This window comes from Balaenoptera physalus (assembly GCF_965194825.1).
Source record: "Balaenoptera physalus genome assembly, chromosome: 3".
NCBI lineage: Eukaryota > Metazoa > Chordata > Mammalia > Artiodactyla > Balaenopteridae > Balaenoptera > Balaenoptera physalus.
This window is the reverse complement of record NC_138890.1, coordinates 71,219,574-71,243,632: the sequence shown is the minus strand read 5'-3', so window position 1 is coordinate 71,243,632 and position 24,059 is coordinate 71,219,574. Positions and strand designations below refer to the sequence as shown.

Genomic DNA, 24,059 nt, shown 5'->3' with positions numbered 1-24,059 from the left:
TAAATCATATAGATTCAGCCCTAAATAGAATAAGAATACTTCTATATACATCCTTCATGTGTCTCAATGCTTGCTTTTGTTCTAGGATGGCTACTTTGCTTAGCAAGTTCCGGATAGACTTCTCTGATATCATGGTCTTAGGAGATATTAATACTAAACCAAAGAAAGAAAAGTAAGTTATTGGATTAATTGCTTTGTATAAATTTCTGATTCTTATGGATGATGTACTCAGACACCCTAACAGATCATTTAACTTAAACTAATTACCTGGGGATTTTGCCTGCTGTTAGTTACCTGTGAAGTCAACTTGTTTTTAATCTAGCAGATAGTTGGCATGCCTATTGCAGATATTGAAGTAAGTCTAAAGGGTTTTTAATATTTAGAGAAGAATTCAATTACTGATTTACAAGTAGTTTTTGAAAATCATTAGTGCCACAGAAATTCCACATGGTTCTTTAAATTTCCATTGTTCATTATGACCACTCAGTCCTTACTCCACATGGGTAATACTTTCCACTATTTTGTTTTTTTACTAAAATAGGGGATAAAAAAAATCTAAGAATTTGCCTATAGTAATTGCATTCAGAATTCTCAAGAGTCAAAGAAAAGTAGACTCGTGGACTATTCTACCTGGAAATGGTATATGGAAGTTGTTATAATTATACATATTTATATTACTGTATATAATTTTAATTACTCTCAGATATATGTTGAATATATGATGAAGCTGGTATAAAGAATTCATTTTAAGTAGAAAACAGTAAGGTATACCCTGTAAGGTTGTAGTCAGGGAGACATTTTTTTTCTCTTATAGAACAATATATACTAGGAGATTTGTATGAGACTGATTCTGAAAAATAAGTTTTTCACATTCATAGAGGATTAGAATGCTGTTCATGTTCTTCTACTATCTTTTGTCCTATTTAGTATCTTTGGACCTACAGCTTAATTCTGCATCTTAAATGTTTAATATCTGCCCTTTCCTCCCTTCAAAATGTTCTAGTACCTCTTCTTACACTACTTCTCTTCAGTGGTACTTGAACTGGGAAAGCAATTGAGTGTTTTGAGTAAAGGAGTAACACAATTAGACTTATTATTTAACAGGATCATTTTGGCTTATGTGATGAAATTTATTTAGGTTGGCGGGCTGGGGTATAGGAGCAGGGGCAGATACAAGGAAACCTGCATTAGCAGTTAAAATTGCAGTTCTTTTATTATGAATATGGTTCTAAATTTCTAATCAGTTAGAGAAACTATTATTGCTATTTTCAAAATAAATTGCCAGAGTGATCGTTATAGTCAGAGTATGGAAGGGAGCACAATAGTTGGAAAACACTAACTTCTGAAGTTATAATTATACTAACTTTTCAAGTTATAATTTAGTGTTTAAGATCTTACTGTTAAGTAATTCAGCATAAGGTTAATCATCTGTATTCTGTTTTTCTAAGTATTGTAGCTTTTGATGAAATGATTGAGCCATACAGACTTCATGAAGATGATAAAGAACAAGATATTGCAGATAAAATGAAAGAAGATGAACCATGGCGAATAACAGATAATGAGCTTGAACTTTATAAGACCAAGGTATTCTTTCTCTCCTGCTTCCTTTTCATTAATCTTACATGTGATTTTTAAAAAAAAATACTTAAGACATATGTATCAAGAACTGCAGTTGGACATTAAAAGGATCATACACCATGATCAAGTGGGGTTTATGCCAGGAATGCAAGGATTCTTCAGTATACGCAAATCAATCAATGTGTGATACACCATATTAACAAATTGAAGGAGAAAAACCATATGATCATCTCAATAGATGCAGAAAAAGTTTTTGACAAAATTCAACACCCATTTATGATAAAAACCCTCCAGAAAGTAGGCATAGAGGGAACTTTCCTCAACATAATAAAGGCCATATATGACAAACCCACAGCCAACATCATCCTCAATGGTGAAAAATTGAAACCATTTCCACTAAGATCAGGAACAAGACAAGGTTGCCCACTCTGACCACTATTATTCAACATAGTTTTGGAAGTTTTAGCCATAGCAATCAGAGAAGAAAAAGGAATAATAGGAATCCAAATTGGAAAAGAAGAAGTAAAGCTGTCACTGTTTGCAGATGACATGATACTATACATAGAGAATCCTAAAGATGCTACCAGAAAACTACAAGAGCTAATCAATGAATTTGGTAAAGTAGCAGAATACAAAATTAATGCACAGAAATCTCTAGCATTCCTATACACTAATGATGAAAAATCTGAAAGTGAAATTAAGGAAACACTCCCATTTACCATTGCAACAAAAAGAGTAAAATACCTAGGAATAAACCTACCTAAGGAGACAAAAGACTTGTATGCAGAAAATTATAAGACCCTGATGAAAGAAATTAAAGATGATACAAATAGATGGAGAGATATACCATGTTCTTGGATTGGAAGAATCAACATTGTGAAAATGACTCTACTACCCAAAGCAATCTACAGATTCAAGGCAATCCCTATCAAACTACCACTGGCATTTTTCACAGAACTAGAACAAAAAATTTCACAATTTGTATGGAAACACAAAAGACCCCGAATAGCCAAAGCAATCTTGAGAAAGAAAAACGGAGCTGGAGGAATCAGGCTCCCTGACTTCAGACTATACTACAAAGCTACAGTAATCAAGGCAGTATGGTACTGGCACAAAAACAGAAATATAGATCAATGGAACAGGATAGAAAGCCCCGAGATAAACCCACGCACATATGGTCACCTTACCTTTGATAAAGGAGGCAAGAATATACAATGGAGAAAAGACAGCCTCTTCAAGAAGTGGTGCTGGGAAAACTGGACAGCTACATGTAAAAGTATGAAATTAGAACACTCCCTGACACCATACACAAAAATAAACTCAAAATGGACTAAAGACCTAAATGTAAGGCCAGACACTATCAAACTCTTAGAGGAAAACATAGGCAGAACACTCTTTGACATAAATCACAGCAAGATCCTTTTGACCCACCTCCTAGAGAAATGGAAATAAAAACAAAAATAAACAAATGGGACCTAATGAAACTTAAAAGCTTTTGCACAGCAAAGGAAACCATAAACAAGACGAAAAGACAACCCTCAGAATGGGAGAAAATATTTGCAAATGAAGCAACTGACAAAGGATTAATCTCCAAAATTTACAAGCAGCTCATGCAGCTCAATATCAGAAAAACAAACAACCCAATCCAAAAATGGGCAGAAGACCTAAATAGACATTTCTCCAAAGAAGATATACAGATTGCCAACAAACACGTGAAAGGATGCTCAACATCATTAATCATTAGAGAAATGCAAATCAAAACTACAATGAGATATCATCTCACACTGGTCAGAATGGCCATCATCAAAAAAATCTACAAACAATAAATACTGGAGAGGATGTGGAGAAAAGGGAATCCTCCTGCACTGTTGGTGGGAATGTAAATTGATACAGCCACTATGCAGAACAGTATGGAGGTTCCTTAAAAAACTAAAAATAGAACTACCACATGTCCCAGCAATCCCACTACTGGGCATATACCCTGAGAAAACCAAAGTTCAGAAAGAGTCAAGTACCACAGTGTTCATTGCAGCTCTATTTACAATAGCCAGGACGTGGAAGCAACCTAAGTGTTCATCGACAGATGAATGGATAAAGAAGATGTGGCACATATATACAATGGAATATTACTCAGCCATAAAAAGAAACGAAATTGAGTTATTTGTAGTGAGGTGGATGGACCTAGAGTCTGTCATACAGAGTGAAGTAACTCAAAGAGAAAAACAAATACCGTATGCTAACACATATATATGGAATCTAAGAAAAAAAAAAAGTTCATGAAGAACCTAGGGGCAAGACGGGAATAAAGACACAGACCTACTAGAGAATAGACTTGAGGATATGGGGAAGGGGGAAGGGTAAGCTGTGACAAAGTGAGAGAGTGGCATGAACATATATACACTACCAAACGTAAAATAGATAGCTAGTGGGAAGCAGCCGCACAGCACAGGGAGATCAACTCGGTGCTTTGTGACCACCTAGAGGGGTGGGATAGGGAGGGTGGGAGGGAGGGAGACGCAAGAGGGAAGAGATATGGGAACATATGTATATGTATAACTGATTCACTTTGTTATAAAGCAGAAACTAACACACCATTGTAAAGCAATTATACTCCAATAAAGATGTTAAAAATAAAAAAGAACTGCGTTTGGTTATGAGAGGTACCAGTGGTGTAAACTAAATCTACTTTAAGTTGTAATTATATTTGGATAGTGCAAAGCATTAATTTTTTTTAAAATTCGGGGAAAGATATTTTTATTATACCAAAATTGATTTTGGTTTCTTTTTGTCTACTTAATAGCTTTATGAACCAGGGTAAATTCCAGTTTTCAAAAGGTCTAGTAATGACTTTGTTCTGTTTCATTTCAGACATACCGGCAGATCAGGTTAAATGAATTATTAAAGGAACATTCAAACACAGCTAATATCATTGTCATGTAAGTAATACCTATACTAAGGTTTTCTTGGGTATTCATTTTATGATAATTCAATTAGGATTCATTTCTATTACCAAGTATATATCTATATAACATCCATAATGACTTTGTGGTTATGAGGAAAAAAACTTATTAAATACACTTTGCTTTAAGCATATGAAGAAATCATTTAAGATAGGAGGAAAGAAAAACAAAAATATTAACCTTAAGCTTGCATGAATCTAAGTACTTCTTTATCATAATAGTTTATTCTGTGATTTTTTCCTTTATCCTTTTTCCCACTTCTAAAAAATCCCTTAGCTTTGGAAACACCGCAGCATAGCCATCAACATTTGTGGGGTATGAAGGCTGCAAGTTAAAACGTCGATCCCAGGCAGCTTCTTCATAGAAATAACTCCATCAAGTTACGTGGAGGATTAAATTTAAAAAGTAGTTCCTATCTCAGTTCCCACGAAGTTCCCACACACAAAATTTACATCTAGACGCATTGTCTTCACATTGAATATCGATGCTTATGCTTACTCTGGCTTTTCCTCCACTAAACCAGGTTAGCTAGATCTTTCTTGAACCCAAATTTTCTCAGTCCTGGAGCCTGGGCCCTTATATAGGTAAAGAAGGCTCAGATCTCTGAAACATGCCAAATGATGAAATAAAGTAATGCCAAAGGATTGTTATTTTGATTAACAACAAATATTTAATACACCAGAAAATTTCAGATTTTGCTGATGATAATTATCTGTAATGGAAGTCACTAAAACATAGAAATCTAGAGAGAGACACTCTGTGGAGCAACTGGACATACTATCACTATCTACAAATGGAAATGAGAGTCCAGAGAGAGATAAAAGAAATTGAACATTAATATGTAGAATTAATTATGTTTGGATTTCATTTGTCCATGTATAGTTACCACTATCGAAATTCAGATAGAAACGTCCCTTTCTCCTAAAAGAATTCTAAGGGGAAATTTGAGGTTTAATGTTAGATACCAAATGTGTTAGGGTTTATAGAAATATTTATTTGCTATTCTTAAGAAATTTCTGAGAAATATTTTGTTCAAACTTGAAAAAAATGGGAATAATTATATATGAGTATAGTAGTTACTATACTATATGCAGAATTTCCCTGCACTCAAAAATATTCTGTAACTATAGTAATTTTTAGTTACTATTACTGTGACTTAATTTATAATTCTTACTACATTTTATTCTTCTCAACTTAAATGCATTGTCTAATTTCCTTTCTTTTTTTGATACCAGGAGTCTCCCAGTTGCACGAAAAGGTGCTGTGTCTAGTGCTCTCTACATGGCATGGTTAGAAGCTCTATCCAAGGACCTACCACCAATTCTCCTAGTCCGTGGGAATCATCAGAGTGTCCTTACCTTCTATTCTTAAATGTTCTGTCTGCACAGTGGACAGCCCTCCAGACGGTACTTCAGTGCCTAGTGAAGTAACTGCTATCACTGAAATTTTCAATGACACGTTAACATCACAATGGCAAACTGACTTATTTTCACTATTTCATTAATTTGAAAGCACACAGAGAAGTTGCTCCATTGCTATGTGTATGGAGACTTCAGTTTTAGTCAATTCCGTATCTCTATCTTAGTGAATGATGACTCCTTGTTGTTGGACTGAAGCTTGTGAGAGTTAAGTTTTCCTTTGCTACTTGAATAGCAATAAAAGTGTGTTATTTTTTGATTGATGAAAGGAGTACAAAAAGCCTTTAGCCTTGAGGTGCCTTCTGAAATTAACCAAATTTCATCACTATATCCTCTTTTATAAATTTGTAGAATGTCAAACTTTGCCTTCAGCTATTTTTATTTCTAGTCTCTTTCACCTTAAAATAAAATGGACACTGCTTTTCTTTTTCCATTGACCAATTAGTGTTGAGTACTGTATGTTTTCTATTACTTTTGTAAAGGTGTCTGTCAGATATTAAAGGGGAGAATTAGGGCGAGTTAATGAAAATGCAAGAAAAAAAATGGGAACCAAAAAGTGACCCCAAGTTTAGGTTTGTATGAATATGTATAAATGTAGATCTAGGAGAAAAAAGGCCAAATAGACTTTTTTTTTTTTTTAAACCTCTAATTGGCTGTTATTTATATCTTATTTGATTATTATTTCTTGAAACCTTAGGGAAGGTTGAAGATTTATCCAGTACTTCTATATATCATGCTGAAAAATCACATATTGTCATTCTTTAGACAAAAATCTTTAAGATCGTTTGTATTTATTAGAAGAAAGATCTGTCCTAATTTAGAGTTTTCCTCAAATCTGAGGGACTTTTATGAAATGCTAGAAGACTTTTCTGGAGGAAAATTAGACAAAGCATTGTTGTTTAATAGAATATTTCAATAAACACATGGAATATCACTGTATCATCCTTTTTATAAATAATTAAAATATTTAGTGTTTCATTGAATGGTTAAATGGACCACTGGTTTCTTAGTGAAATGTTTTTAGGCTTAATTCATTCAATTGTCAAGTTCATGGTCTTAATTAATATACTCAGGTTTGAACAGATTATTCTGAACATTTAAATTTAATCCATTCTTAATACTTTAAAACTTTTGTGTTAAGAAAAACTGCCAGTTTGTGCTTTTGAAATGTCTGTTTTGACATCATAGTCTACTAGTACCGTTTTGACAGTGCATTATGTACTGTTACTAAAAGCTTTATATGCAATTATTAATGTGAAGTTTTTCATTTTTTATTCAAGGAAGGATTTCCTAGAAACATTTCAAGGAATAATATATCTACATATCTGTATGTGTGTGTGTATATGTATATGCATACACAGATGCATATGTGTATTTATAATGACCTTGCTGGTTTTTTGCATTTTAAAGTGATCAAGATTCATCAGATTAAATTTTTTTGTTTCAGTAAACATGAGTTCACAGATTGAAAGACAGGTTTCATGGAGAACAAAGGTGATCATTTGAAGGGCATATAACTTCACACAGTTATCATTCAGTTAGAAAATGGAGAACATTTCATCTAAAGTACTGTTCAGTGTGTTCATTGGTATAAGTTTCACTGGTGAAGAGTTTATGTAGGTTTTCATGAATCTTGATAGAAATCTATAAAATTACTACTGTTGTTCAGTAGTGCAATATTTTTGCTGCATGAGTATGAACTAAGTTAACACCATAAAGGAGATCTGATAATAATTTTAAATTCAGAATGTTAAGAGAGTGAGGTAATTGTTTTTCTAACAGTTTTTTCCAATGTTATAACTCATAGCATTGTACCATTTATTGGAGGTTTTGTAGTGTTTGGAGGGAAAGACAGTAGAAATGTCATATTATTCAGTAAACAATATCATGTTTGAACTTTTAAAATGGTTAATAGGGCATAACTGAGTGCTGCTATCTTGAAATGTGCACAGGTACACATACTTTTTTTTTTTTTTTTTTTCTCATTCAGGAAAACATCGTTGTGATCTATACTGCAGGAACCAAATGTCATGCATCATACATATGTGTATAAAGTACATAAAATATATCTAAATATGCATAATGGGGGAGGGTAATATTGTCTGTGAAATAATGTTAAGAAGCTTTTCACTTTAAAAAAAATGCATTACTTTCACTTAACACTAGATACCAGGTCAAAATTTTCAAGGTTGTTGTAGTGCTCTAATAAATTTCAGAAATTAATTCTTAGAGATGCTAGCTAGTGTTGAAGCTATTCTACTCTATTTTATTTATGCTGAATTTGATTATTTTAATGCCAAAATTTTTTAAGTTCTAATCATTGGTGATAACTTGGAAATACATAATTATGTAATGGCATATGACAGGTCATTATTTCTATAGGTAAAAATTCAGTGGGTTTAGAGAATGGTGGTGTTAAGGTGATTATTAACAGTTAATTAAATCAAATATTTATTTGTTACATTATTTCATTTGTATTTTAGGTTTCCTTTTACATTCTTTTTTTATGCTTTCTGACATTACATATTTTTAAAGACTATGGAAAAATAATTTAAAGATTTGAGCTCTGGTGGATGTTTATCTACTAAGTTTGAAAATGTAATATTTTGATAATACTGTACTATAACTGTCACACAAATGGTTTTCTAATGTTTTACTGTTGAGTATTGCAGTTGCTGCTTTGTACAGAGGTTACTGCAATAAAGGAAGTGGATTCATTAAAACAATTTAATGTCTACTCTTATATTTTATCTGTTTTATAAATCTATGTCAAGTTTGTGATTTAACCACATTTATACAATTTACTTCATGGATGTCTGAGCTTTTTAAATGGCTTTTACTTTAATATTCATGCCTTGGAAAAGTTGTTTGAAATTTTTCACTATCCTTAAGCCTTTGGAATAATCACTAGTTATATTGACAGTGAGATTGAGCCATATCAGATGCAGCTCATTTTGATATTTTGGAAATGATTTAACTTTTCTAATTCTGCTTTATTTGTCTTTTGGTTAAATCACATGGTTATGAATGAGGAAACTAGAAGATTAAAACGGATTCATAGCCCCTGAGTATAATCTGATTCTTTTCTTCCTAAGATTTTTGGCAAAGCTAATTTACAGTTTTACAAAGCATTTTCACTTTATCATTTGAACATTACAGTAGGTGTGTTATATGTTCAGGATGGCTATTTCTCTCTCTTCTACTATTTAGCTTGGAGCATTGTAGCGAGTTTCCCAAGGTCATGTCAACGAAGGATGTTGGCCTAGAGCACAGATCTTTCATTTTCAGGGATGTCACCGTTATACATTCACTGCTGCCTGATCCATAACTTAATGGCTGGGATAGATTGGTCATCTCCAAACTACTCATACTTATCTGCCCAGCAAGTGTGTGCTCAGGTAATACAAATTACAGTTACAAGTATAGATTGGCCACAGGCTACCTAATAGATCTGAAACAAATATAAGTGTCCATTGTATGATCTTTGCTTTTTGCTTATTCTCCAATAAGCTGCTGTTCAGGCCAGTTTGCTCACTTCTTTGTGTATGTGTGTGGGGTGTTTAAGAGAGAATTCAAAGGCAGCTATGAACGTGGCATTTACCATCAGAGCATCCAGTGGTTTTCAAAACAGGAGTGTAATTACATATTTGAGCCAGCAGGGTTTTTTTGTTCTTTCACTGGGAATAAAATGCTTTGATACACTTCGTCTTTGTTTATGTACCAAAGGATATCTGTAGGATCAGAGGAAATAGATGGTAGTTTAACTATTTGAGTAAAGACAGCACAAGTCCTAGGATGCACTCATCAGAAAGTACTTTTTAGCTAGTTCAGATAGTAGATACATAAAAGGTATTGGTGGGTTAATCAGTTAGACATACATTTTTTTGTAGACTACTAAAATACCTGAAGAACTCAGTCTCCTTATAGAGTCTGGAGGCAATGGTTATAGACCTGTTTTACATGTGGCATAGGAGTTTCAGGTAGGCTATTAAATGGTAGCATTAAGAACTTCAGCCCATTTTCCCCTTGAATCTACAACTGAATTTTGTGTTAGACAAGGTTAAGAGTTAGAAACTACTGTTTTAGAGGAAAATGTGAAGACTTCTGAATATGTCTCCTCCTGCAGCCTTACTTGTGGCTGCTGTCTTCACAGATCAGGAACTCATTCCCAAAAATGATGGTGTCTTTTTAACACATATCCTTTGTTCCACTTTTCTGGGATATGAATGCCAATTAGCAAGATACTCTGCCCACAGCTACAAATGAAATTTACTTGTTTGATCCACAGAATAGGATCAGTGATCCATGGATACTGAATGCAAAAACAGACGTCCCAGACTCAGTACTTGTCAGAATTTCATTAGAATACTGCTAATTAAGCTTTGGGGGTAGAGAATTGTGGAGATTTTATTCTGGAAGTATTAACTTAGTCTGAAAAAGGGAAGTAGTTTACAGGATAATTTAATATCCAGCTCATATCTCTAATAACAGAGCAAAAACTTTTAAAAGTAAGGAGGCAGTGTGTTTTTGATTTACATATAGTACACATAAGGCATATAACAACTACTACTGTAAGATATGATTGCATTTGCTCTTTTAAAATTAAGTCCCAAGTAACCCATTTTTAAAAGGAGGTCATCACAATTTGAAAAGGAATGAGCTTTAAGAGTTCATCTGTATGAACAATATAACAGGTTATTTTTATTTCAAGCACACAACATTTTTGTTTAAGCCATGAAAACTCCTTTGAGTTTCCTAGAAGTGTTACTAGTCAAGACATTTAAAAGATGACAAGGACTATTTGGGAATTGGGGTGGGGGTAGTAGGATGGAAAGTTACACTCCAAGAAAGGTTCATGGATTGTGAAAGATCGCTTTTATGGCTAAAAGTCTTGCATTCATTCTTCCTTCTGGGAAACAATGAATTGTGAAGAATGGAAGTTAAGTGTTTTTGTTGTTTCTTTTTTGTTGGTTTTTTTTCCTGAATTTTAAAATCTGTTGATTTTAATCAGCATCTCCTATTAGCTACGTGGTACTAATCTCAGAGGTATGACCTAACTCTTTCAGGTAGTCTTTCTCTATGGCTGTTCCATCAGTAAAGATAATCCTTTGTTTACTATCAATGCACCTGTGAGTTTAGCATTCTTGACATAAATTTCACAGTTGGTGTTTTTCAGAAAATTGAAGATAGGGAAGCACAGATGTATTATGTATTGAAACACTCACTAGAAGAGTGGTTCTCAAACTTTAGTGTGCATCAGAATCACCTGGAGAGTTTGTTAAAACCTAATTGCTCCTGCCAAACAATCTCTGTTCTGAGTGAAATTCCTCCCCTTCACAAATGCAGCTTCTCAGTATAACCCTCCTTTCTTTATGGTGGCCTTTGTCCTTTACTCATGCCTTATCTATTAAGTTTCTTCCACAGGGTACACTTATTTCCATGTCCTCAGCTGTGAATTCAGATAATGACCTCCCTTCCACATTCCTCAGTGTTTTCCTTTTATGTTAGATCTTCTTCAGTGGTAGGAATAGAACCTAAAGCACACTAACAGAAAAAGAAGTCCAGGAAGACAGCTCAGTTCAGGGACTCAAGTTTGTGTAAAAGCAGAGGCTCTAAGGTTCTGTCTCTACCTTTCCTTCTCTCTCCTTTGCCTCTCTTGGCTTGACTTGATTCTTCAGGTAAGACTGTCACTGCATAGTGTGCTCTATGGCTTCTGAAAAAAACAACTCAATCCCAGTAGTTCAACAACTGTAGTAAAAAGGTGGTATGTTGATGGCTACAATAACCTCATTAGTTTTCAGGAGCCATGCCCTCTTCTTTGGGTTTTGTCCTGGAGTCTGGGGTTTATGTAGCCCAGGAAATTAGGGAAGGGCCTCAGCTCTTTGGTCTACACCAGTGGCTGGTTCCTTCTCCAGGTGCTGGCTTGCCCAGGTTCCAGAGGTTGATTCAAAGGTGAACAGCTCTCAGGCCAAACCCAAGCCACTGACAGCTTTACTAGGTTTCCAAGCTCTGCAGCCAAATGCTTCATATCCACTCCCCTCCCTGTCTGCCAACCCAGCCATCCCTGACTCAAAGTTTCTGTTCACAGGGTATTTGGCAGTGGATTCCTGATTCCCTAGTCTGCAGCAACCCCATTTGCACACCCGTCTTGTCCTTTCTCCTTAGGGAAGTATCTCTCCAGAACCCCCTCCCACCCCAGTCCCTGCCCACACTGGGGGGTCAGCCTCCCCCAACCCCAGAACAAGAACCAGCCTTTCCCTTCCCCTTTCCCTGACAATGGTCCTCATGGGAAAATTTAGAAAAGCTCAGTTAGTAGGCTCCAGTTCACAGAAGATTCTGCTTTTCCTACAGTATCTAGAAATGCAATAGCCATTTAGAAATGCATTTAGAATGGTAGTAGAGTTTTCCCTCACCAAAATAGGCAGAGTACTGTACTTTTTCTAAAGAAACTGAAAGCAGTTTAATTTTTCCTACTATGTTGCACTAAACTCTCAGCAGCTCACCCTGTTACCCTTGAACCATGCCCAGGCAATGGTAAGCCCCAAAAAGATTTAACAAGTGTAGTGCAGGATTAACTTCTCTGGAGAAGACATACATTACCCCCAGCCTACAGTAGAGGGAGCCAGTGGGCACCGGTGGCATCGGTATCAGATGGAAGGTCATTAGAATAGTTTGAGAGAGAGATGTCAGGGGAGTGGAGGGTATTGAACCAAGTGAGTAGCAGGAAGAATTGAAAGAGTTTAGGTTCAGAAAACATATTGAGAAAGAGTTTTTAAAGGCAATAGGATGTAGTGTGGTTAGGAGGAGAGACTAGGGGATGAGGTGAGGATGACATCGAGGTTTCTGGCTTGGGCCACGGGTGGATGGTGAAATTGAAACAGGAAGCCGAGCAAGTCCGGGGAAAGGTGTGCATGTGGGAGGAAGATAAAGGAGCTGTTTAGAACGTGAGTTAAAGATAAGATTCAGGGTCTGGAACCCAACACGACAATTAGCTATTGAACACTGAAATAATTTACCAATACAATTGGGACTAGAGCCTTCTTTAGAAGCAATACTTAAATTATGCTGATTTCATTCCACAGTTACTGTTTACTTAGGTTTTCTATTTCTTACTGTGTCAGTTTTAATAATCCTTCATTAAATGTTTATTCCTATGTATTGAAATTTCTAGCAATTCAAGCATGATTTGATAATCTCAAACTTTATACACTTGATATATTCATTTTCTTTTTTACATTTTTTTTCTCCTTTCTCAATTGGATTTGTTTCTGATCCTTAGAAGAGACACACTTTTGGATTTATCACTTCCATTAATTTTCTCAGGTGTCATGGCTAAAGAAACAAAAATAGAGAAGCAATGCTCTACATTTAATTCTCCCCTTCCTAAACCACAAGGAATATGAGTTTTTTTCCTCTTAATCCCAGAAAAGTACACACTAAGATACAAATCTATGGAAATAATCGTTAGTTTCCAAAAGGTATCACTATCTTGCAAATAGCAGGATGTAGATAAAGGAAAAGTCATGCTCCTGTCTCCAACAGGCTTAAGTATTCCAAAACATCAAAGATACTCTTCTATTTCTAAAACCATGGCACAACATTAGCTCCTTGGCAGAAAGCTGCACATGAGCTCAGGTTGCACAGAGAGCTGACATGTTCTGTTGGATGAACTTGTTGTACTGGAATAGCTGATAAACAAGAGCTATCTCCTGAACTTAAAAAAATGATGAAGAAGAAAGTCACCATTATAGTACAGTGAAAGGAATATTATTTTCTGCTCACTGCAGGAGACCATATTTTTTCAGGGAAGTTGAGTATAAATATACTGGAAGGTCCTCTTGTGAGAGGAAACAGAAGTGTAGACATGGCTTTCCAGAGGGACTGACCCGGGTTCCCATCCTGACTCTGCTATTTACTGTGATCACAGCCCCTCTAAGCCTTGCTCGTCGACTCTACTATGAGGATAATACTATTCACTTCAGAGAGGGGCTGTGAGATTTAAATAAGTTAAAATATGTAAACAGGTGACATATGGACAGTGTTCAGTTGATGTGAGCTCCTTCTCCCCCATCTCTTCCGAATTAGAAATAAGAAGACAATACTCAACCACTCAGGGCACCGTGAGTGACTCCATCTTCTTGCTCACCCCTCAGGATAATCCATCACCCAATCTTATTCATGTTTTCCTCCTAAGCAACTCAAATTTCTACCTCTCTCCAACCAACAGATTAGCTATGACATCAGTTCCTATTTCCAACACTGTGAGACTGTTCACGTCAGGCCTGCTCTAATCCTAACGTGATGGTAAGAAAGAGTTCTGGATTATAAAGTCAGGGCAGAGGAATGATTCCCGCACCTGGAGGAGGTGGACCCTTCCTTGGGTACTGATGTGGGCCACGCTTTTGGGCTCCTCTCTCCCGAAGGCTCTCTCCCTCCATATCCCCGGAACGTGGTGGGTGCATTCCTGAGGAACTAGAGGGCCACCTCAGAGCTACATCCACTGACTTGTATCCTTTGCACTGTTTCTTTGCTAGTTCTTCAGCACACCCAAACGAAGGCCACTTAAAACTAAGTCCAAATCTTTATTCTCTTCTAGTCCTCTAACTCAGACCCGGACTTTGTGGATTGGCCAAAATGATCATATAGTTCACGTTATTACAACAGGTTTCTCATTTGTCTCTTTGCCTCTCATATTAATTACATCATTCTGAAAATGAACCTCTTTAGGTTCATTTTCAGCTCCCACTGTCCTGTGTCTTTAACTCTCTACTCCAGCCAGATTAACCATCTGCACAAAGCTTCTGCTTCCAAGCAGTTGAACATCTCAGTTTCACGGGCTGGTCTGTCCTTGACCTTCCTCTTCAAGAGGAAGCTCAGAATCAACTGCTCTGGGAAGTTTTCTCTGGTGCCACCAGGCTGCATTAGGGGTCCCTCCTCTCTGCTGTGCCCCTCTGTGCTCACCCACTTGCCCCTGCCATAGCCTCACCACCTACACTGGAGTTACTTGCTTTGTTCTGTGTTTTACACCATTCTGGGAGCACCCTGGGAGCAGTGACTTTAAGCAGGGCTTACAACATAGTGGGCACTTAATGTTGCTGAATGTCTGAATAAATGAAATGCGTGATGAAAAAAAGAACTGGTTTTTTTATCTTATGAACCCTATGGACTATGTAATTTATTTTGTTTTCCATTTAACCTTGACTGATAGGTGAAGTATTAATACTATTAGGAGTATATGGCGCATATTCAAATTATTAGGGCTACCCCTGGATTTTCACATCCTTTCTCTTTTCCACTCCATTCCAACTTCTTCACTGATACTGTAGTATCAGTACATTTTTGGAACTAAGTGAGAGTGGTGAAATATTTAAAAACTGAACGAATTTGTTTTATCATTGTGAAAAAGCATCTGCCATCAATGCCTTGTCTTGTCAAGTGTCTGAGGCCCAACTGCCTCCCAAACCCATGCTCTTATACATACTTTATGAATGAGAAAATGTTATGTAAATATTACTCATGACTTTTCCCAACTGGCAAAATCCTGCTTTCTCTATGACACAGCTCAAAAGTCAACTTCTCTGTGAAACTTCTCTGAAACCAGTTGCCAAACTCCTTCTGCAGCCCTCTCATCTTTTTTCTTGGGCCACTGGCATTGTTATATATTTGATTTCCCTATTAGTTTAACTGACATACTCATTTTCGTATCTCCAGTGGCTTATCTCGGTAGTAAACAGCTAGGAGGTTTCAATATAGGATTTGGGAATTAATTAATTAGTGAAAAAATTAATTATATAGAGAGGAAGGCTGATGACAACAGGAGAATGGATGAATGAAATTACAGGCACGGGAGCCTTATTAGGACTGGAGATTTCTGAAATGGGTGATTTGATTTAGTGCTCTAGTGGTAACAACTACACAGTAATGATATGCATGATGTATGCTTGAATTCTTGAGCCCTAACCTGCAACAACTACTATTTCAATTCAAGAATTTATTTCGTTTCCTTCATGCTAATTACTAGGCTATCATTATTTGCAGAAGGGGTCATTTAATAAGTGGTTATTGGTGGCTGTATCCCTAATACTTAGCACAGTGCCTGGCACATAATAGGTCCTCAGTAAATATGAAGGAGTAGAATCGTGTAAGGGGAGGGAGTGGAGACGAACGCGGGAGGACACCCGAGGACACCGGGGGCTGGGCAGCTGGGCGAGGGCGCCCTTCTTTAAGGCATTTTTAAAAGGTCTATTCCAGGCGATTTGACCCCCCAAACTCGGCGCGAGAAGCAAGTTGGGGGAAAGCGTGTCAGGAGCGGCCCTGGGGCTCCAGCCCACCCTGACAGAGGGCGATAGGGCTGGGGGTGAAATGCTCAAGTCGAGAAGGAAAAGGAGCCAGTGTTTAGTTAGGTGTCAAAGTACTTGGTTTAAGAAATTAGTCACCCGCTTGGCCAAGTCCTGGCACCGGCTGTTATCTCAACTGCCCTTTAAACGCTTTTGTCGGTAGCTTTTGTTCTTTGAGGATTATTGAACAATTCGGTCCCACAGGTGCCCGCTGTTTTGAGAAAACTTTGTATCGAAAAATACACAAATTGAAGCAAATCCTCATTTGTTGTTAAACCTCCAGTCTTTTGAGAGGTCCTTTTTCTGAGACAGAAGACTGAGGGTTGACATAATCCTCCATTTAGAGGTCCTAAATGGAGCGGAGGATTTTCCTGCTTAACCTGGGTCACGCCCAACTCTGGTGAAGACCAACTGAAGAAACCCTGATAATTCCGCCCGCCCGCCCTCCTCGTTCCCTTCTCTCTCCTTGTCTGCGCCCTCTTCTCACAGTTAGTACAAGTGTAATTATGACTTAGGTCGTACCCTTCGGTCTTCTTTTTGACAGTTCTCAAATTTCACCATTTACTTATTTGGAGGGGGAGGGTCTTGAAAATAACGCAACTTTAACACCTTTTATAGTTTTAAAAACATCTTACTTCCTTATTTTGACTTCAGTTTTATCAAATGCCAGTCAGAGCGGAGTGAAGACAGGCTGGGGGGACCCTCGTCAGGTCTCTGCGGCTTAGAGGAGAGGCAAGACAGATCTCGCCCTCACGTGAAGACCCCGCCCCACGAGGCAGCGCGGGCCTCGCCCTCACGTGGAGACCCCACCTCACTGAGCAGCGCACGCCTCGCGCTCACGGGGAAACCCCGCCCACGGGGCAGCGTGCGCCTTACCGTCACGTGGAGGCCCCGCCCCACAAGGCAGCGCTCGCCTCGCCCTCGCGTGGAGACCGCACCTCACTGAGCAGCGCGCGCCTCGCGCTCACGGGGAGACCCCGCCCACGGGGCAGCGTGCGCCTTACCGTCACGTGGAGGCCCCGCCCCACAAGGCAGCGCGCGCCTCGCCCTCGCGTGGAGACCGCACCTCACTGAGCAGCGCGCTCGTCGACCGCGGAGGAGGGCTTGGGGCCGCGGAATCCGTGTTTGCCCTGACAGGGGCTCCCCCGTGTGGCTCCTGTGGACGGTAAAGTCTGTGACCTCAATGTTTATACTTGCATTCTCTTTTGAGGATGGAGGATGTTCAGGGTCTTGCCCTCCGGAGCAAAGGAGATACTCTTGTTTTCTTCTTAGCACACTTCTGTCTCTCTCAGAGTAGAAAAAGTTTCCAGGTTTTCTCAGACTAATGTAGACTCTGGCAGAGGAATTCAGTAACATCCAGTGTCGAGTAACTGAACTCCTGCCTGGGAAGGCATTTGGGGTAGAATTACCGCAGGAAACCCCAAGGCTGCTGTTGTCACGCGGATGAGGGAAAGGGGAGGTTAAGACCTCGATTAACTGAATACCCACTAGATGCCAGGCATTTTACGTCATTATTTTATCTTAGAATATCTTAAGTAGGAATTGTCATCCCCATTCTTTAAATTGAAGTTTAGTTGATTTACAATTTTAGTTTCAGGTGTACAGCATTGTGATTTGGTATTTTTACAGATTATACACCATTAAAAGTTATTACAAGATAATGTCTATGATTCCCTGTGCTGTATAATATATGCTTGTTGTTTATACATAAAAAAATGTGGCGTTTTCCTGACATCCTTGCACAGGGGCCATGCTAATCTTCTCTGTATCCGTGCAATTTCAGTATATGTGCTGCCAAAGTGAACACTGCCATCCCCATTTTATAGACAAGGAAGAAGATTCTCAGAGGCACAAGGTCTCAAAATGATGTAGCGAGGGTCCAAACTGTGACCTAAGTCCAGAGCTTTGCACTAACGAGACCACTTACAAGAAGGCAGCATTTCCTGCTCAATTTCTTCTCCTTAGAGATGTCACATTCCAGAGAAATTTCCTTATGTTGCAACTCCAATATCCTTATATCTGTATGGCTCATCTGTGAGTTATGTGTGAGTGTGTCACTTCTGCCTCTGCATTTGTAAAGTGTGTTGCGTTTGCAGATTTCATCTCAAGAATAGTTTTTATGAGTTTTTTTTTATTTCAGTTTTACTGATGTATTATTGACAACTAAAATTGCAAGATATCTCAAACGTACACAGTGATGATTTGATAAACATTGTGAAGGGATTCTCCCCAACCAGTTAATTCATACATCCATTATTATTATTATTATGAGTTAATTCATAAAATAAAGTGAGGCCAAGGGAGATGAAGTGACATGCTTAAAATTATTACAACTAGCAAATGGATTTCTTAAGTCTAGTGATGTGAAAGCCATTTTGATTCTCATATCAGGCTGTCTTACATCTGCTTTTATAGAGTAGATTTTTAAAAATTTGTCAAGTGAGAGCATCACTACGTTTCCTCCTAACCCTCCAGTTCTGGGAGTTCTGATTTTCTGATTCTTAAGGACTTTCACGTCTTGTCCTCCCTTATCTTCAGTGCTCTGGTCTGGGGATGCTAAGGCCATAGAGAGGTTTAATGACTTGCCCTTGGTCACACAGACGGCCTCTGCCCCACCCAAGCCTGGCATGCAGACTCTCTGACTTGTAGCCTTGCACTGTGGGGTAGGCGTTAGCATTTATTTGGCCTCAGTTTGCCCCTTTTCTTTGATGAGCGCTTATAATTTCCTTCTTTTCTTGTCTTGTTTTAGAGGGGCTGACCCCATCCTGGCTTTTGGGGTAAACACCTGACTCTGGCCGTCTACTCAAAGTGATTGTTAGAAAAACAAGCTTATGGTCCAAATTGGGCCAATAGCAGGCAGCTGTAGGTTTCACTAGCACCTTTGGGTGAAAAGTGTGTCTTTCACCTGGGCTTGCAAAAGGGGGTTTTGTGGACTGAATGCCTGTGCCTCCCCCAAAATTCATATGATGGAGCCCTAGCTTCCAGTGTATTTGGAGAGTGCGCCTTTAGGGAAGTAACTAAGTTTAAACGAGGTCATAAAGGTGGACATCAAATCCTATAGGATTAGGGTCCTTGTGAGAAGAAGAGACACCAAAATGTGTCATTCCCCCCAGCCCCCAACACATGCACATACTGAGGAAAGGCCATGGGAGGACACAGAGAGGAAGTGACCATCTGTAAGCCAGGGAGAGAGTCCTTACCTGAACTGAATCCTGCTGAAGCGTTTCTCTTTGACTTCCCAACCTCCAGAACCATGAGAAATAAATCTCTGTTGTTTAAGCCACCCGGCCTATGGTGTTTTGTTATGGCAGCCTGAACTGGGTAACATAGTGGTGAAAGACCAGCTGGGAGCCACTGGTCATCATCTCTGCCGCCAAGTGAAGGCCAACAGAGGAAGGAAGAGCTGTGAACGGGAGAGAGAGTGCGTCTGGACCCTAGACTGTTCAGTATGTGAGCCACTATCTTTGTTTAAACAGCTGTATTGAGGCATAATTCAGATACCATACAATTCACCCATTTAGAGCGTGTAATTCAGTGGATTTTAGTACACTGAGAGATATGTGCAACCATCACCAGAGTCAATTTTAGAATATTTTCATCACTTCAAAAAGAAACCCCATCCCCTTTAGTTATCATGCCCCTTCTCCCCAGTCCTAAGAAACCATGAATCCTTTCTGTCTCTATAGAATTGCCCATTATGATTATTTCATATAAATGGCATCATATAATATATGGTATTTTGTGTCTTCTCACTTAGCATAATGTCTCCAAGGTTAATTCATGTTATGGCATGTATAATTTCTTTCCATGGTGAAATAATATTCCGTTGTACACATATACCACATTTTGTTAACCCACTCATCAGTTGATGGATATTTGAGTTATCAGATTTTGCTTATTATAAATTATGCTTCTGTAAACATTCATGTGCAAGTTTTGGGGTAGACTTATGTTTTCATTTATTTTGAGTATATATACCTAGGAGTGGAACAGCTGGGTTATATGATAACACTGTTTAATTGTTTGAGGAACTGCCAAACTGTTTTCCAGAGTGGCTACACTGTTTTACATTCTCATCAGCAGTGAGTGTTCTCATTTCTTTGCCAACACTTATTATCATCTGACTTTTAAATTCTAGCCATACGAGTGGGTGTGTGAAGTAATATCTCATTGTGGTTTTGATTTGCATTTCTCTGGTGAATAATGATGTCAAGCATCTTTCCTTGTGTTTATTGGCCACTATATATCTTTCTAGGAGAAATATCTACTTGGATCCTTTGCCCATTTTTAAATTGAAGTATTTGCCTTTTTATTATTGAGTTGTAAGAGTGTTTCTGTATCTTAGATACAAATCCCTTATCAGATATAATAATACTGAAAAAGTTTGAAATATTGCAAGTTACTGAAATATGACACAGAGGCACAAAGTGAGCAAATGCTGTTGGAAAAATAGCACCAATAGCCTTGTTTAACTCAGTGTTGCCACAAACCTTCAATTTGTAAAAAGTGCAGTATCTGCAAAGTGCAATAAGGTGAAGCATGATAAGACAAGGTATGCCAGTATTTGAAATTCAGTTCACTTTTGCATATTGAACCAATATATTTTTGTTAACCTTAATCCTGCTTAAATTGTACTTTTAGTACTTGGAACTGAAAGAACGCTAACCAATATTTTTCTCTAGACTACGCCATAACTGGCTTCCCCAAAGGTTGGGATGTAGAAATATATTTAAGCTTTTACATGACCTTATTTAATCCCTGCTCACCTTGGGAGGTGTGCAAAGTGGATATTTTCATCTGCATTTTAAAGGTAAGGAAACTGAGGCTTGAAAGGCTAAATGACTAATCCAGACTTCACCTTAGTAAAGGGGCATATCTGGAACCAGAAGACGATAAAATTCTAGTGCCCACCCTAAGGAAAAATGATTACTTGTCAACCACAGAAACTTTTTTTTTAAAGTCATAATTCTAAAAAGTATGGAAAATAAAATCTCACCCCCCCCAAATGGTTTGGAATATTTGTGGTAGATAATTTACTATCTTAGGAACTATACAAACTCTTTAAACTGCAAGGCCAACATCTAAGGAGGCCAATTTGGCATTGCATTTGTAAAAGAAACACAATTATAATGAAAGTTGAAGCAAAGGAAATTAAGTAGAGTGTGTGCTGTACTTGGCATGTATCTAAACACCAAGTTAGGGCCAGTGAGGAAGGTCCATTACTTGGCTTGAGTGTTGAAAAATTTCTTTGTAATTGCTCTCCGCTGTAGGTCATTATTTTTGTACTTAAAAACTGTTTCAACCACGTTTTCACACGTCAGTAGGGTGCCGACAAACATACTTATATGCATTAACAGTGTCAACTTAAAAGGGAAGAATTATTTCAAAATTCTCCATCTTACTCTAAACTGAGTCAAAATCAAATAGCTCCCCTTAAAAGATAAATGCATTTTCTTTTCATCCTTATTCATCTGTGCATTCAGGTGTGCATGTTGGATAGTGATGGAAAGTGAGTAGGCAGTGCCAACAGTACTGTTTTGGTCGTCAAATCTCCTGTTAAGGGCATGGTTCACAACTGGCATGCAGTCTACTTGTGGCTCACCCAAAGGAGTGGTAGTGATGGAGGTGGAGGGCTGTAATCTGTTTTATAATAATTTGTAGTAGGGAGGGGTTAGGAAATTCCTCATTCATTAGAGTCCTCCCCTATTACAACTAAAAATATTTTCTAATGACTCCATCTCTATTTGAGAACTAAAAATCCTGTTTATGAGTACGGATTATTGCATATGAAGATTACAAAGAAGAAAGCTTTTTGTATTATTTAGAAATATGTGTAGATACATGTTCATCTATGAACCATTTAGGATGATGGCAGAGAAGGCAGAGATAAAAATGTTAAACCCAAGTTGGAGGCCAAGCTGGCATTCAGAGGGACGATCTACTAAGTGAAGAGGTCCAGCATTCAAAGGAGAAAGGTGAAGTAGGAAAAATAGCCCATGCTCAGTCCACAGGATGGCAAATACAGTATATACTCCTTACCATCACTATCCCATGTCACAGTGACACTCAACGAAGTGGGTAAAAAGCTTCCAGGAAGGCCCCCAAACTGGAATGCTTTCCCAGCTTGCTGTCATCTGAGAGTTCTGTGGAGGACAGCGCTACTGCTGGGTGTGGGTCAGAACAGCTCAGACCCCAGTTACCACCACTGGGGAACTCCCTTCTTCACTAGTGCTAGGGGAGGTAGCCAGCCCCTAGTTGGTCTCCTCCCTTTCCCTTTCTATCACACTTCTATCTTATGGGGCTGGGAAAGGAACCAGAAAAAAGCATCTGTCTTTATTTTCCCTAGGTCATCCTCCTCTTTCTCCTGCCATACACCAAAGAGTGTAAGCTCCTAGTTCCCCCTTGCCTTAGGACAGACAGTTCCTGCCCAAAATGGATTCTCAGTGGATTTTGTTAAAATGAATTGAATCTGCATTCCATTTTACTGAAATTGTGGCTCTGTTTACCTCAACGGTAGTGACAATGCAGGGTGGTTTTGTGGTAGTTTTTTCTACTGGAGTGTCCACCTCTCTGTTTCTGCTTTTGAAGATCCAGAAGAAGTTGTTTCTTGCCTGCTCTAGCTGAGGCCTTGAGTGTGGATTAAGTGTCTATTTGGCCATTGAAAAATGTTCAGTTCAAGTAGCAGTGGCCATTTTCCTGAAAGATCACAAAAGTCTAAGCCAATATAAAGATCTCTCAAAATTTTTTAAATGCCCGTTTATAACAAGAAAGGAAATGCAAATATTTATCCAGGAAAAATGGTCTCTCCAGTGCAAATTCAAAGAAATACAAATTAAAGCAAATTTGAGGTACCATTTACATTGGTTACCTGAAAATCTAAATGGATTAGAGTTACATGTGTCAACATGACTAAATTTCAAAAATGTGATATTAACAAAGTTTTACATACAATAGGATGACATTTATGAAAAATTTTAAATGCTAACTAATATTGCATATTGTTTTTTGACACACACATCTGTTTTTAAAAGTATAAATTCAACCCAGGAATAATACCAAATTCACATTACTGATTACCTCTTGGAGGGAACTGGGAGTATTTTATCAAGAATGGGCCTTCTACCATATCATTAAATTTTCTTTTTCTTAAAAACAAAAGATCTAAAACAATATGTCAAAAAAATGTTAAGATTTGACAAAAGAACATTCATGCTAGAAGTATTTTTTAATAAAAAAGATATTCATTCCAATATTTTAACAACAATTAGAAACATTCTAAATGTTCAATAAATTTTGGAATTATTAGGTAAATCATGCCATTTAAATTTTATACCACATTATTTGGTTGTTAAAAATGAACATTTGTAAGGCACATGATGTAATCAGAATAAAGCTAGGCAGTTCTGTAAACATAGATTCCATGGAGAGAGTCATTCAAAGAAATATCACTCTGAAATCTAACAAATTATTAGAGAATCAATCTAATTTTCTTCTGAGAGCTTTCAAAACGTTATTAAGAGGTCCTTCATTCTTTTTTTTTTAAACAGTTTTCTAATATCTTTATTTATATTTGGCTGCATCGGGTCTTAGTTGCGGCACGCAGGCTTCTCTCTAGTTGTGGCATGAGGGCTCTACAGTTGTGGTGCACAGGCTACAGAACGTGTGGGCTCTGTAGTTGCAGCACGCGGGCTTAGTTGCACTGTCGCATGTGAAATCTTAGTTCCCTGACCAGGGATTGAGCCTGAGTCCCCTGCACTGGAAGGTGG

General features: G+C 37.9%; 1 protein-coding gene across 2 annotated transcripts in view; it reads left to right on the top strand.

Annotated features, from left to right (window-relative positions):
* SLC12A2 (solute carrier family 12 member 2) overlaps positions 1–8,682 on the top strand; it is a 109,703-nt gene extending 101,021 nt beyond the window's left edge. For both annotated transcript variants that reach the window (XM_082457831.1, XM_082457830.1), the window contains 4 exons: positions 86–172; positions 1,449–1,584; positions 4,447–4,514; positions 5,774–8,682. In XM_082457831.1, the coding sequence (XP_082313957.1) occupies positions 86–172; positions 1,449–1,584; positions 4,447–4,514; positions 5,774–5,909 (427 nt within the window). In that variant the 3' untranslated portion in view covers positions 5,910–8,682. The remainder of the gene's footprint in view (positions 1–85; positions 173–1,448; positions 1,585–4,446; positions 4,515–5,773) is intronic.
* Positions 8,683–24,059: the final 15,377 nt, after the last annotated feature.